This window comes from Lampetra fluviatilis, chromosome 20 (assembly GCF_964198595.1).
Source record: "Lampetra fluviatilis chromosome 20, kcLamFluv1.1, whole genome shotgun sequence".
NCBI classification, from domain to species: domain Eukaryota; kingdom Metazoa; phylum Chordata; class Hyperoartia; order Petromyzontiformes; family Petromyzontidae; genus Lampetra; species Lampetra fluviatilis.
The window spans coordinates 495,412-510,416 of record NC_136294.1 but is presented as its reverse complement, the minus strand read 5'-3'; the positions used below and the strand labels follow the sequence as shown (position 1 = coordinate 510,416).

Sequence of the window (15,005 nt, the reverse complement as noted above, 5' to 3'; positions counted from 1 at the left end):
AAAAGGAAACGGCGCGGAATCGCGAGTACCGGCGAGCGATCAGCCATGCAGTGGTGGCGGTGGTGGCGGTTGTGGTGGCGGTTGTGGCGTGGGTTGAGCGGTGTAGCGGTGGTGGCGGTGTTGGGCTACGTGTGGTGAGCTGCAGAGTGCGGTGCTGCTGGGTGCTTGGGCGGTGGGCGGTGAGCGGCAGAGGGCTGGACGTTGGATGCGGTGTTTGGTAGCGGCAGAGGGCTGGACGCTGGATGCGGTGTTTGGTAGCGGCAGGATGGGTGAGCGAGCGACGCTCGGGCCGCTGGCGCTGGGTGGTCGAGTGGTAGACGAGCGAGTGCTGCATGCTGGGTGGCGAGCGCTATTGTGCTGGGTGGTCGGGTGCCGCTGGGTGCCGGACACGGGGCTCAGTAGTGGCAGGGCGAGTGCGCCAGCTCCGGGCTGCTGGGGGCCGAGTTCCCTGCGGAACTGCAGAGGGGGTCCCACGTCCTGGAGAGTCCGGAGCTCAGCGAGCCGGGGGACAGGCTGCCTGCGCGTGCTGCTGCTGGCACAATGCACACAGCAACGCACGCGTCAACCTCCATCACCTTGGGTCGCCGCCTCCACTTCCATCGTGAATCAATCAACTACCACATGGATCACCACGCAACACCACCACCTCCTCCAGAATCACCCACCGCAAGACAACCTTCACCACGTAGCGCCAAAGCAAGCACGGTGTGACCCGATCCAGCTGTAACGTCTCCACGCGCCGGTCATTCACACTGGCGTGTCCTCAACGCATTCCTTGGTGAGCAGCAATGGCACGAGCCATTAGTGTTGACGCAGTGTGTAAAGGCCGCTACATCTCAACAGCAGCAGTGCAGCGTGGCGGGGAGTGCCGAGTGGTGAAGGGTGGTGCTGCATGGTGCTGTGTCTGGCGGTGCTGTGTTGAGTGGTGGTGCTGCGTGGTGAGTAGCGTTGAGCGTTGGCGCTGGGGTGCTATGTGGAAAGTTAAACACCGGACCTCTCATCGCGTCGATGAGAGGCGCCCGATCACGTGACATCGTCGTAACACCGTTCCACATCAACCGAAAATCATCGTGAACTCGTGGGCAAGGAAAGAGCCAGGTAACACAGGGGTGAGGATTCAGGGGTTGCAGCGGGAGATCGTAGAGGATCCGGAGAGCGATTGGAGGCGCACGCAGAGGCGGGGCGGCGGTACTGACCTGAGCTCATCAGAGGAGCGAATCCGAGACCCAAGGCCAGGTAGGGGTTCACCTGCGTGGGCTTGCGTGCCACGGAGAGAACAAGAGGCGGCGGACGAAAAGAAGGAGAAAAGACAGGGACACAGGTGTGAAGGGCAGCTTGCAGGCGAGAGGCGAGACGGGTAAGTCGTTGAGGGAAATGTGCAGTTCACAAGTGACAGGTAAGTCGTTGGGTGGAGCACGCAGCTCACAGGTAACAGGTGTGGTAGGTAGGTCGCTGCGTGGAACACACAGGTGGTGCCCAGCCAAAGGTGAACAGCGCAAGAATAGCACGTAGCACGGACAGGTGAGGTGCACGGGATGTACAGTAGGGGGCGCAGATCAACGATGGCGTCGTCGTCATCGAAGCTCCGCCCCGATTGCGATGCGCAGGGGACGGGCACGGCGAACACACGGGACCGAGCGACGTGGGCGCGACGGCGCCGTGCCAGTGAGTGAGGGTGCACGCCGGAGCTGCGAGAGGAGAGGCTGCGCCCGTGCTGCCAATCGGAGCAGCAGCTGCCTCGCCGCACGAGACGAGAACCTCTGCTGCAGGCACTGCCGTGAGCCCGTCGCCCTGCACGCACGCGCAGCCTGCGTGGCCCCAAGGGAACAAGCGGCGCCACCTCTCCCCTGGGCGGAGCGGCAGCATCAGCCGGCGCTCAACAGTGACCTCACCTCCAAGTTGCCGCGAGCCTTCTTGAGCACCTCGTGCGTCCTGGTCACTGTCGGACACAGGGGGACAACGTGAGAACCGCGCGCAGCCTCGAGGGCAGCACCGCCGGCAGCCACGTTGGGGGTGGCTCGTGATGCCCGGCCGCCTTTGCCTCCCCAGTATTGATGTTTACACACCGCACCAGGAACTCACTTGAGGCCGAGTCAAACTGGAAGGGTCCCTGAACCGGTTAAGATCATCGTTACCGGTGTTGGCCGTTAGCGGGAATGGAACTCGGGCCGCCAGGTTTACAGCGCAGGGCCCTGACCACTAAACTACCGCTCCCCACTCACGCACACGGGCGCACACCCCCTGGTACACCCCCTGGTACACCCCCTGGTACACCCCCTGGTACACCCGCTGACACCCACACAAACACACAAGCGTCCTCAATACTCCCCGCGGTGGCACGAGTTTGTGGAACGCAACGTACGCTGCTTGATGATTGCCCGCTCCACGCTGTCCTTGCGCTGGTTGGAGGTGCGAAGGCGGCTCACGGTGCTCTGCAGCAGCGACTCTTGCTCCGTCAATTTGCGCCGCAGCCGCGTCACCTCGTCGCTCAGCACGCCACCCTGCACGGCGCGGGGGAGGAAGCCGCGCGCACCGAGGGAGCGTTCACGCCAGGCCGCTACACACACCGCAGGTGCTCGATGGTTCGTTACACCGCAGAACCGTGACATGGCGACGGCTTGAGGCCTTCATCCGGCAGCTCGCACGCGGTGTGTGTACAGTGGGGCGCGCGAAGCACCTGCGTGTGTGTCGTCGGCGCCCCCGCCGGTGCCGTGGGTGGCAGTGCCGCGCGCCAGAAGAGCTGCAGCAGGGCGGCCGCCTCCTCCAGCAGCTGCTGCATGGCGCTCACGTTCCCACGCAGCTCCCGCACCGTCGCCACGTCCGACGTCTGCCACGCAGAGAACGAGAGAGGGCGGCGCGGTAAGCGGCGAGACGAGCGGCGAGCGGCAAGCCGCGAGTGCCAAGTTTGCGACTTCGCCGCCGCCGCCGCCGTTCCACGAAACCGCGTGGTGGTGCCGAGCGGACGCACCTTGCGCCCGGCGACGTGCTGCGCCAGCGTGTTGAGGCAGTCGCGGATGCGCGAGTCCATGCCGCGAATCAGGAGCCGTCCCTCGGCCACGCGCTGCCGCAGTGCGTCGTAATCCCCGGCCAGCGCGATCACGTGACCGCCAGCCGCATCCCAGAATGCCTTGCTCCCCTCCGGGTGCGGGGTGGAGGACTTTCCGCCCTTGAGGCGCGGCACGCCACTGCCGCTGCGGACGCCTGTCGCAAACACGCAGACGTAGCGGAACAACCGGGCGCCGTTTAACGTACAGCACGCACAGAGGCAGTCCCGCAACTGCTCACTCACAGCCCTGCTGGCAGAAGAGGCTCCACCGGAGAGGGCTCCGGAGCCCCTCTACTTCTACACGAACAGACGAGAAAGGCACGTTTCGGAGTGTACCGATCAGTTAAAATCCACGAATCGACGAGTCGTTAGACATCTCATGGTTGCACTAAGAGACCAAGCTGCGTCTGTCTAGAAAACTCCTGCTAGACCCTCCCACCAACGTCAATGAGTGATGAGTCATTTGAAAGCTCGTGTCAAGTAGTTTCCGCAAACAGAAAAACGGCCCTCACATTGCCGATCCGCTCAACCAATTGCAATAGGCAGGGATGAGAAGTGAACCTCCCATCCCAATCGTACAGAGGGTAGGCGAGCGTCATTAGGGAGGGGGTCACCATCTCACTCTCGGGACACGGGCGTCCTCTCGTGCCGCAGGTGGCGGCTCTGCGGGTGTGGGCACGAGGTGCGGGGGGGCGGAGCGGCGTGAACGGGGAGGGAGTGGCGGGAGGTGGGTGGCGAACAGTGGGGGGGGGGGGGGCGCTGACCCTCGATGCTGCTGAGCGTCGACTCGGAGAGGTCGAGTCCTCGCAGGGACGAGGAGGAGCTGGGCGGCGTGGGGAACGCCTGCGGGCCCGGGGTCCCGTCGGCAGCCTCCGCTCCGCCGCGGGTCGCCCGCACGCTCCCTCCTCCGCCTTCTCCTGCGGCGGCGTCGGCGAGCATACGGAGGTCACGGGGCGCGTGGAGGAAGAACAGAGGCGGAGATGACGGTGGGAGGCGATGGGAGATGACAGGAGGTGACGGGAGGCAGTGGAACCGAGTGGGTGAAGGGAGATGGTTGGAGACGACAGTGATGGGAGGCGATGGTTTGTGACCGGCGACTGGAGGTGAATGTACGTGAGAAAAGGTGAAGTGAGGTGATGGGATGAGAGAGGCAGCGATGTTCATTTGAGCAACGTGACCCGTTTGAGAGGTGATCGGTGAGCAATGGTCAGGGATGGCAGGGGATGAGAGGTGGTGAAAGGTGATGGGAGGTGAACAACGCAGGACGGGCATTCAAGCGAGGCGATGGGGAGATTTTGGGAAGTGCCATCTCAGGGAGCGGAAGGCGGCGGGCCTCGGGCGACAGCAGCGCTGGCGGTTGGGGGTGAACTTACCGGCGGCGCTAGCAGGGGAGGAGGGATCCCTCGGCCACATGTAGTTGATGTTGATGGTGGAAGCCGGCGCGGCGGGGGAGGGGGCCGTGGTGGGGGGCGGCGGCGGCGCCCGCTCTCCATGCCACAGCTGCGCTTGCAGCTGCAGCCGCAGGGCCTGGTTCGCCTGGATCCCGCGCTCCAGCTCTCTCCGCAGCGCCCGCATCTCCGCCAGCAGCTCCGCCAGCGTCACGGCGTCGGGGGTCGGGGGTCGCGCCCCGGCGTCGTGCCCGAGGGCGTCCGTGGAGCGCCGGCGACTCAGCACCGCCTTCTTGTCTGCGAGAGGCACAAATTATATGGAGCGACGGGTGAGCAGAATCGGATTTGTGTTCAATTACAAGAGAAAAAAGCAGACTACATGCCTCCTTCACATAGCTGTTCGGTAAACAAGTGATTTATTCTTTACGCATCTGATCAGCCACACGGCGTTCTGAAAGTGCATGTAAACCGATGCTGTATTGAAGAGTCGTGTATTGCAAAGGAGAGAGGCCGGGGAAGTGGAGGAACCTGTGTGGCGGGCGGCAGGAGTGCCGCTGAGACGCTCCTGCACCTTCATCTCCACCTTCAGCGACGTCACCACCTGCTGTGCCTCTCCCAGCTGCTGCTTGAGCCAGCCCACCTCACCCTGCAGCCTGCGACACCACCACCACACGACTCACCACGGGCACCACGCCGCAAAGAGAAACAAAGCGACGGGAGGAAACGTCGCGAGCGCGGCACCACGGCGCGTGCGGAGGCAAGCGCCCCGCGGCCCTCTTGACGCCGTCGCACCTGTTGATGTCGTCGTGGGCGGCCCGCAGCTGGCGCGACAGGTCCTCGCCGTCGTCGCCGTGATCGCCGGCGGGCGCCGCCCTCTCCCGCGCGTCCCTCTCTCCCTTCTCCGCCTCCGCCCTCCGGCGCTCGCCCCGCTCCGCCGCCAGCTCGGCGCGCAGATCCTCCCCCGCCCGCTCGGCGCCGCGCAGCCTCTCCCGCGCCACCTCCAGCTCGGACGCCGCCTCCCTCGCCTGCGCCAGCCCGCGCTCCAGCTCGGCCCTGGCTCCCGCCCGCTCCCGGTCGGCCCGTTCCAGTTCGGCGCTCGCCCGCCGGGTCTCCTCTCCCGCCCGCGCCCGCGTCTCCTCCAGCTCGCGCCGGAGCCGCTCGCCGGCCGCCCGCGCCGCGTCCAGCTCGGACTGGCGCTGCGCCAGCTGCGAGCGCGACGCGTCCAGCTCGACGCCGAGCTGCTCCAGCTCCTCCGTCTTGCGCAGCAGCGCCTCCCTGAGGACCGCCTCCTCCTCCGAGCCGGCGTCTGTTGGCGACAGCCGCGTACGCGCGCTTAACCGTGCGCATCTTGGCGAGCGGCCTAAACCCAACGCAAACGTACCGGCGGGGCCGCACACCTGTTCTAGACGATCAGGTGACAGTGACCACTCACTCAAGGTAACAGCTGACGTGGCGGGGTGGTTGACAGTCGGCTCCTCGTAATGCTTTAGGAAAACGCGTGTACGTGTGCGTGCATGCACGTGTATGTATGTGGGTACAAACACGCATGTGTGCATGTTTACGCCTGTGCGTCTACACGTACACGTTTGCGTGCACCTGAGTGTTTGCGCATCACTGCACACGATGTCTGTGTATGTGTGTCTGTGCACTGGCCACCCCACCCTCTTCTGTGCCATTTCGGCCTTCATAGGTGCTCGCGAACAGCACTTGGCCCAATGGCCAGTTAAAAGACTACACGGGTGATCTTTGTCTTTATCTTTGCACTCACCGTGGGGTCCGCTACGCTCGCGGTGCCAGCGGTTCTCCTCCGAGCGTTGAATGTAGATGTTGGTGGAGTTGCCTGCGCACGCAGGGACACGCGCAAATAGGTTAACAGTGCATGCGCGCGACGCGTGCCCGTCACTTACGTGCCGACCGCGCATGCGTCAAGCGTGTCCCGCGTGCGCTCCGCACCGTGCTCCGAGTCGGCGAGCCGCTGCTCCAGCTGGCGCCGGAGCTGCTCGTTGGTGAGAATCGACTCCTCCAGACGGCGTCGCAGAGCGCGGATCTCCCGCAGGTGCTCCTCCAGCAGCTCTGCCACGCGGCACACGCATACGGTGACCCTCGTCCAACTTCTCGCACCTCCGCCACGCTGCGTTCGCCCGCACCACGCTGCCATCGCCTCCACTAAGCTAGCCTCACCTCCATCACGCTGCCCTCACCTCCACCACGCTGCCCTCACCTGTGCCACACCGCCTTCACCTGCGCCACGCTGCTCTCACCTCCATTAATCTGCCCTGACTCTGGATTGCAGATCACAGTCAAATGTCCCATGTGACATCTGCAGATGATTCGCTGGCTCAGTACAGGTGAGGACTTGGGTTCGAATCTGCAGCGAGTTGATGATCTGAGCCCAGTCACAAATTAAATTTGGTTTTGTTCTTAATTTGACGAACACGCAGCTCTAACTACCGCACGTGTGGATGAAAGTGGCCATTCGAAGGGATCTCAGAAGCAGTTCTGTGACAGCTCCTTTCACGGAACATTCTCGAACACATCTCACGACGCCAAAAGCGCACCTGGAATTAAATAATGGTAAAAAAAACCCACAAAAAAGATGTAAACTCCTGCGCAGAGAGTGGAGGTGCGCGCACGGCACACTGGCTACGCCACTACCTGCGGTGTTCCTGCTGGGGAACACGGGCGAGGGCGCCGTCGGCTGCTCCACGTTCCGGGGTGACGGCGCCTCCCGGGCCCAGCCTTGCCCCTGCCCTTGTGCCGACCGCCCCCCCTGGAGCTGCCCCTGCCCGGGGCTGCCCAGCAGGCTGTGGTGCAGCTCCAGCTCGGCCCTGAGCGTGGCGTTGAGCTCCTCGGCTCCGCGCAGACGCTCGTGCAGCGTCTCGTTCCGCTCCCGCAGCGCGGTGTCGCGCGCCGGCGGTGCCGTCTCGCCGGCAACCGGCGCCGCAAATGCTTTGGCGGCGCCGCCCTGCCAGCCCGGCGCCCCGTGCGGCTGCTGGCGCTGCTGGTGATGGTGCAGCTGCGACTGCTGCTCGTGATGCTGCTGCTGCTGCCCTGCCAGCGCCATCTCTGCCGAGCCTGCGAGCGCCACACGGCCACTGCGTCGGTGAGCGGCGCCGGCCCCTGGGCGCTTTGCGCCGAGCTCCCCGCGCGAGCGCGGGCGCCAGCAAAGGGAGTGGACATTTACGAACCCCAGGGAGAGAGAAACCGATGGTGGAAGGCAGCAGATGAAAGAGTAGGAAACAAGGGCCCTAAGGCCGATTTCCAGCTGAGAATAAACCTCGAAGAGACCCAACATGTCAGCATTCACCGCTAGCCACCTCGGTCGAAATAAAATAAACAGTTTGAAAATTAACCCCAGCACACAGCCTAAACCCTTACCCGACAAGTCTACAGGATCATGTAAACGCATAGCATAAACCCCTTTGGAGTTTAGTTTATTCTTTGGAGTTTCTCCAAACCACTGCCGAAACCTGCAACCTAACGCACAGTTTAAATCATCATCAGCCGTGGACAGTCCACTGCTTGATGAAGGCAAGGAACAAGCCCGTGGATCTTATGTCTACCTTTTAACTTGGGCCTTGGTTGATTAACCTAGACCACAGGACATAAACCTAGCCCACTCCAACCCTAACCCACGAGCTCGCGGGAACCGGTTCCCAGAGAGGGGTTAGCAGAGCTCACGTTCTCCCAGCTGCCTCTGCAGGAGGTCGAGCTCCCGCTGGATGTCGGAGAGGCAGAGGGCCGGGGGGTGCGCGTGGGGGCCCAGCGGAGGGCGGCCCTGGCCCGGAGGGGGCGGCCGCGTGTAGGGCAGGCCCGGCCGATGGGGGGGGCCCTCGGCCACCGGCGCCGGCACCGCCGTTAACGGTGGGGGGCGGCACAGCTCGAGGGCGCGAGAGTGAGAAGGAAAGGACGGCAGGAAGAGGCCAGGCGCTCCTGGGAGAGAGAGGGAGCGATAGGCGCGCACCCGCGCGGAGAGGGGCGGCAGCAGGAGGTTAGAGACAAGGTCACGGGAAGGGGGCAGTAGTGGAGGTCCGAGATGAGGTCGGAAGTCAGAGACAAGGTTCCATGAAAGGGGCAGCAGCGCTGTTACATCAGGAGGAGCGCGAACAAAACGTGATCAGCACCGGGAAGGAGCAGGGAAGGAGTCCTGTGACTAAGTACACAAGAGTGGCCGAGCGCTGGCTGGAGGTTTCGAGGAAGGGGCAATCAAAAACCAAGCAGCTCTCTATCTTGTCAACACACGCCGAGGCTGCGTGTCGCGAGTCTGTCGCCTTGTTAATAAGAAACAAGGTCGCTCATTCCCCTCTACTTGCTCCCATTGTCTGGGGCTGCCTGCCCCCGCCACCCTTGCTGTCCGCTCCCTGCCCCTGTTCACATCCAGGCTCAGAGGACTGTCCTCTTATCTGCCTATGACTGACGGCCTCTCTGTCTCTCGATAAACTAAACATGTCTGCTGTATCTGTACCGCGCCCTCAGACGCCATCATCATCTGCACGATCCATGATCTATCCACTGCTGGATGAAGGCCTCTCCAAGCCGTCGACATCTCTCACGGTCTTGCCACGCAGAAATCGATCCAATCAGTCGGTCCTCATGGGCACGACTGCGGCACAAAACCCGACCGTTCTTCCGAGCGCAGCTCCGAGCTTGCCGGACGGCCTGGGATGAGCGTACGGGACCCGCAGCCCAGGCGTGCGTCTACAACGCGCCGGCCAACTCAAGGGGTCACGGCCCCCATTATCGAGGAAGGAGGTTCCCGTTACCTGCGGTGGGGGCGTTCGCGTAAATGCAGCCGTGCGCGTCGAGCGCCCGGTTCTCGGCGCCGTGCACGACGAGCGCCAGATTCTTGGCGCCTTCCGCCGCTCCGAACGGCGCCCCCGCGGCGGCGGCGGCAGCGGCGTACGCCTGCGCAGCTGCAAGGTAACGGCACGCGGCAAGAACAAACGTTAGTATGGCGACGGCCGGGGGAACGCCGGTGGAGATGCCGCAGCAGCAGGTGCCTGGCGGCACGGCTCGGCTGGCGAGGAAGCGGGCGGAGCGGCGAGTGTAATGCAAGCCGCACGCCGGTAACCGCAGAGGCCGAGCGGCGCAGCCGTCCATCCGCCCGTCACACAAGGCGCATGAATGAGTCATGAGGAGGCCGTGGAGGCTGCCTCCCGTGCACTCCCCCTCGCTTCTCTCCTCGCCGCTCCCCTCTTGCCTCGCTCGGCTGCTCCCCCGCGTGTGGGGATCGATTACAGCTGCGCTCAAGAAATGATGGCCACGTTAACCCGCTGCTCTCCGCTTCTCCCCGCTTCCCTCTCTTGGGCACGACGCGTCACGGCTAGAAGGGACGACGGCCCGGCGGTCAAGACTCACGACGGAGTGGCAACCAAAGGAGAGAACATCGAAATCCAGGGAGATCCATTTATTGATACCCTGTTGACTTCTCGTAACCATTTTACTTACTCAAGGCGATTGCATATTGAGGAAGTGATGACTCCACAGCTGACGGTGGCGAAAGTTATAATACTCGAGGTGTATTGAAACTAGCAGCTTCACAAGGAAATGTTGTTCCCTCTCTACGCAAAACACAGAACGTGATCAAACGCTCACCTAGCGCATGATGGGAGGCGTGATGTCCAGCAGCCAATCCTGCGTGGCCCGTGTCGCTATGGTAACCCCGCTGCTCGAACGACACATCGGCGCTTCCGAACCCGGACAGGCTGTGCGCCAGCCCATTTCCGTGGTAACCGCAAGGCCCCCGGTTCAGGACCTCCGCGTCGCTATGGTAACCCCGAGGCACCGCCGCCGCCACCGCCGCCGCCGCAGGTACCGCCCCCGGCGCTGCCCTCCTTTGGTCGTCACGGTAACGCTCCCCTGGCCCTCTGGCCGGGTTGTAGTGATCCTGGAAACTGTCGCCATCCTCCTCCTCGGCGAGCGACTTGCGGTCCAGCGAATCGCGCTCGGAGCTCAGCGAGCAGGAGCGGTTCCACGAGCGTGGGGCGGAACCAGAAACGGATCCGTCCGACCCGGAGACGGATCCCGACGTGGAGCCGGCTCGGGAGCGCGAGTGGCTCGAGCGACCCGACCCGGAGGCGGAACGCGGGCGCAGGAAGCGGTCGTCGCAGGCCGAGGGCGACGGAGGCGGAGACGACAGCTGCTGCTGAAGGTCCTCGATCAGCCGGTCCCGCTCCAGGAGCTCCTCCTCCAGCCTGCGCCAGGTGCGGTGCACGGGTCCCGTTATGCAGAGAAGCACGGTACATGGGACTTGGTGTCTTTGTTTGGCAGGAAGTCGCTCATTCGACCGTAAAGAACGACTGGACTAAACATTGCCACAAGTGCGTGCGTGCGCCACCTCTCTATGCGCGTGTGGGTGTGCGTTGCTTGCGCCTCGCTGCGCCGCGTCGCCTCCTGCAGCTTTTTGGTCAGGTGACGCCGCTCGGTCTCCAGCTGCTTCCTCAGCATGGCCACCTCGTGCTGCAGGGATCCCCCCGCACCACTGCTCGCCGCACAACCATGCAAAAAACACGCAACCACACAACCGTTGCGGCACAATTCCATCAGTGCGACCGTTGTCACGACAACCCCCCACGACCATTATTACGACCAGATCTACCACCACTTCCATCATTACTCAGAACCACCACCAGCACCACCACCATGTGCACATAACCGTGGCGCAAGTATCGCGACCGAAATAACCGTTACAACCGGTGAATTTGCCAACTCCCGTAGGCCCGGTGCTTTGACACCACGGGCGAGGCCGCTCGCTCACGCTTGGGGACCCAGGTACCAGGAGGGCCAGACACTGGGCTACAGAGAGGGCAGGAAATTGGACAGGGGTGTCCCAATGCCAGCCGCGCTGCGCCACGGCGCTGGCGCCGCCGCCTGTAAGCGGTGCTCCGGGAGCTCAGCTTCAATTTATTTTGGCGAGTGCCGATCGGCACCGGGGAAAAGGAACTGGCAAAAAAAGAATCATTCCCCAAGTCATAATCGTCACGAAAAATAAACTACGGTAGCCGTGCCGACGTTGGGGCGGGGGGTGGTGGGGTGGTGGATGGAGGGTTTAATTACATCCTCCAGCAGCGGCCAATCAGCAAGACAAACACGGGGCGGCCCCGGCGGGGTCCAACGTTAAACCAACATGCGCACGCACATGGGGGAACACGCAGAGGAACGCACGGTAACGCACGCATACAGGGGAACACACAGAGGAACACACACACACACAGACATGCACACACACAGACATGCACACACACACAGCAACACACAGACAGGAACACACACACAGCAACACACACACGGGCCGACACCTAGGAACACAAACACACAGGAGCATAGGAGCTTTCACAAACGCACACACAAGCCTTGAATTATATGGGTCATGGTTACGCTCAGAAATAAGAGCCATCAACAGAGCTATGGTGGCAGCCGAAGCTAGCATAAGTGCAGAGCATTGGGAGCTGGTGGTCAGGGCTAGGGGTCAGGCTTAGGGGTCGCGGCCAAGACAAGGAAGGACAAATCAGACACTCACTTGACGGCGTCGTCTTTGTCGCCGCTCTCCGCACGTCCTCCATCAGGGGCCCCCTCTGCTGGGGAGGAAGAGGAACAGCAGTTGGGTAGGAGTGGGGGGGAGGAGACGCGTGGAGGGGGCAGCAGGGAGTTAGTGGGAAACAACAAGCCACTACGCCCTGCCAAACGAGCCGACTGGTCACTAGTACCAGACCTCTCGCTTACAGTGACCCGAGCCAACTAGCCAACAGTACTGGCCTCACCCCTAAACCCTCACCAGCCAGCTGGTGGCTTCGGGTGAAATGGCAGACAGACCGGGAAAAGCCGGTTCGCCAGTCCCAGCTCGAAACGGTGCCGAACACCGCCCAAGGGAACTAAAAAGAGGAAAATACGTCGCTGGCGCCGCCAACGGCGCCGCTCACCCGAGTTGATGCGGGACAGCAGCTTGTCCATGAGGTGGGCGGTGCGCCCCAGCTGCTTGCGGACGCCCTCGCCCGCGTAGTAGTCCACGTCACCCGAGCTCAGCAGCTCCTCCAGCGCCTTGGTGAGCGTGCAGAGGCGCTCGCGCAGCTCCCCGCACAGCCGCGCGCTCAAGCGCAGCCGCTGGCGCAGCTCCGACAGGTCCCGCGCCTGCGCCTGCACCAGCGAGTCCAGCCTGGTGCCGGGGGGGGGGGTGGGCACAATGGTTAGTGCACTGCACTTGGCTATGAATCCAGCAACCGGGGGGTTCGATTCCCACTCACAGCCAATACCAGTGACCAGTATCTGTGGTCTTGTGGTGGTAGTGATGATGGTGGTGACGCGGTTACAGTGGTGGTGGTGTGAATGTAGGAGTGCTGGTGGTGTAGTTGTAGCGCTGTGTTCATGTCAGTGCTTGCAGTGGCGGAATTCGCACGGTGAATGGGTCTTTGCTCGGCGTCACCAGACGCCGCGCGTGTCGAAGCCACCCGGGTTTAGATTAAAATTCGGAACTCACATGGCGTCACGTGAACGTTCCCGGCAGTGCCACAACACACAGCGAGTCTCACCGCGGGCCCTCGCCAGCGCTGCCGCTGCTGTCCCTCTTGCCGTGGAGGCCGCGCAGCTGCTCCTTGAGCTGCCGGTTGAGCCGCTTGGTGTCGTGCAGCTGCTCCTCCAGACGGCCGACCTGGCCCATGAGCCGCGTCACCTCGCGCTCCGCCTCGCGCGACAGCTGCCGCATCCACGCCGCCGTGGCCGTCCCTGCGGCCGACGCCGGCGACCCGTCGCTCTCCCCGCCGTCGCGTCGCCCGCCGTCGGTGTCCGCGGCGCAACGGGGGCCCGCCAAGGGGTCCCCCCCGTTCTGGGTCGGACGCGACAGATCCCCCCGGCTCGGCCCGGGGCCGACGCCCACTACCGCGGGGGACCTCGGCGTGCCGGAGGACGGCGTGCCGTCGCCGTCGTGCTCCGAGCCCTGTGCCGAGTCGGAGCCGTTGCAGGAGTCGCTGCGCGCCACCGCCTTGGGCTGCCCGTGGCGGTGCCCGCCCACGCCATCCGTGCCGACGACGTCCGCCGATGCCGCGACTCCGTCGCCGTCACGGCCGCGCTGGCGGGCCTGCAGCTCGCGCACGATCTGCCGGTAGTTCCCCAGCTGCGCGTTGAGGTCCTCTACCTGCCGGCGCAGCCCCGGGGCGTCGACGGCACCGGCCGCAGCATCGCCGGCGGCGGCCGCGGCATCGGCGGCGGCGGCGACAGTGGCGCCGGCGGCAGGGGAGATGGCGTCCCGGCTGCCGTGGCGGGCGATCCCACCGGGGCCTGCGGGAACGAGAGGAACGGTTCGGTGCTGGAGACGCAACGCGTGCGTGCGGACAGCCCCCTTCTGTCAATCCATTGCTGGATGTTCGACTCCACCGCACCACGTGGGGCGGTAGGCGAGGGGAGCACAGCAGCCGCCTCTGATTACCAAGTTAGAGTTTGCGAAAGTCCTGCCGCCCCGCTCTCATTCGCCTACGTCAATCGTTACGTCTACAATCACTGCACCGGGGAAATCAAGGCCCCAACGTATGTGGAGAGGAGATGAACCAGCCCAGGTTATAACCACCAGGGGTGATCAACGACACGGAGTGACTGCAGAAGCCATGGTCAGGTCCAGGCTCAAGGCCTTCCTCTTCTGCTATGCCTGCGGCAGACTACCCCTCTCTGTCCCTCTCTCTCTATATATATAATGTATATTTTTCATACACATCTCTGTACGGCGTCTAGAGATGCGCTCGCTTTTAGACTCGGTAATGTCAAATCACGTGGTAATTATATCATACATGGCATGGCGCACACATCACATAACGTACACATGTATAATGTACACACACGTAAATACACACGTACGCAACACAATCGCACACGCACGTGTTACCGTGCTGACGCATCCACATATATGTACCCACACGTATCTACGCATGTACACACGTATGTGCACGGGTACACGTTTACACGTGCGTTACCACGACCACCGGCCCACGACACATGACGGTCTTCACCGTCGTCTCGGCACAAAGGCAGCGGCGGCGCCCTCGTCATTTCCTCCTCTCCGGATCAGATAACAGGAAGTGCCGCTGATTAGAGGTTTCTGGGGGCCTGAGGGGGGCGCAGGAGGGGGGTGGGGCCGGGGGGCCACAGGTAGGGAGAGCGCACGGCACCGCCCCGGCTGGCCCTGCTGCCCCCCGCCGCATCTGGAAACGCTTAAGGGCGCCGAGCGGCAGCGGCCGGCTCCATCCGGCAGCCTCGCCACGGGCGACGCCACTCAGACGACTTCATCTCGCAGTCACCTCCTTCCCCATGCCTCTCAGAGCGACCGGCGTGGACGAAAATAACGTCACGGAGCTCTCCGTGTTCGTCGGGGGGGGCGAGCGATACCAGCCGAGGTGGCGATCGTAGTACCGGGATCGTGTCCATGACATGACGCATCCATCCCATTCGGATCGCTGCAGTGCCAGTCCTTCGTGTTAGAGGAGGGCTCGCATAAGTGAATATCACAGAGCTATCCGTGACATCCCAGCATGCGACCTCTGGTCAACACAGCAGAGGGCAGCACTTTCCCACCCGCTCCGCCACCGAGG

At 63.4% G+C, this 15,005-nt stretch overlaps 1 protein-coding gene across 9 annotated transcripts in view; it reads right to left on the bottom strand.

Annotated features, from left to right (window-relative positions):
- Positions 1-262: 262 nt before the first annotated feature.
- The window catches only part of LOC144937791 (uncharacterized), a 63,586-nt gene continuing 48,843 nt past the window's right edge, over positions 263-15,005 (bottom strand). For 5 of the 9 annotated variants that reach the window (XM_078865253.1, XM_078865254.1, XM_078865245.1 and 2 more), the window contains 20 exons: positions 12,960-13,704; positions 12,354-12,586; positions 11,954-12,011; positions 10,772-10,915; positions 10,030-10,628; positions 9,198-9,347; positions 8,116-8,367; positions 7,090-7,509; positions 6,388-6,507; positions 6,203-6,274; positions 5,227-5,740; positions 4,963-5,087; positions 4,420-4,731; positions 3,811-3,963; positions 2,969-3,201; positions 2,678-2,827; positions 2,363-2,501; positions 1,893-1,939; positions 1,197-1,257; positions 263-529 (listed from right to left, as the gene is read on the bottom strand). In XM_078865253.1, the coding sequence (XP_078721379.1) occupies positions 396-529; positions 1,197-1,257; positions 1,893-1,939; positions 2,363-2,501; positions 2,678-2,827; positions 2,969-3,201; positions 3,811-3,963; positions 4,420-4,731; positions 4,963-5,087; positions 5,227-5,740; positions 6,203-6,274; positions 6,388-6,507; positions 7,090-7,509; positions 8,116-8,367; positions 9,198-9,347; positions 10,030-10,628; positions 10,772-10,915; positions 11,954-12,011; positions 12,354-12,586; positions 12,960-13,704 (4,661 nt within the window). In that variant the 3' untranslated portion in view covers positions 263-395. The remainder of the gene's footprint in view (positions 530-1,196; positions 1,258-1,892; positions 1,940-2,362; positions 2,502-2,677; positions 2,828-2,968; positions 3,202-3,810; positions 3,964-4,419; positions 4,732-4,962; positions 5,088-5,226; positions 5,741-6,202; positions 6,275-6,387; positions 6,508-7,089; positions 7,510-8,115; positions 8,368-9,197; positions 9,348-10,029; positions 10,629-10,771; positions 10,916-11,953; positions 12,012-12,353; positions 12,587-12,959; positions 13,705-15,005) is intronic. The other 4 variants (XM_078865247.1, XM_078865246.1, XM_078865251.1 and 1 more) reach the window with 4 other exon arrangements.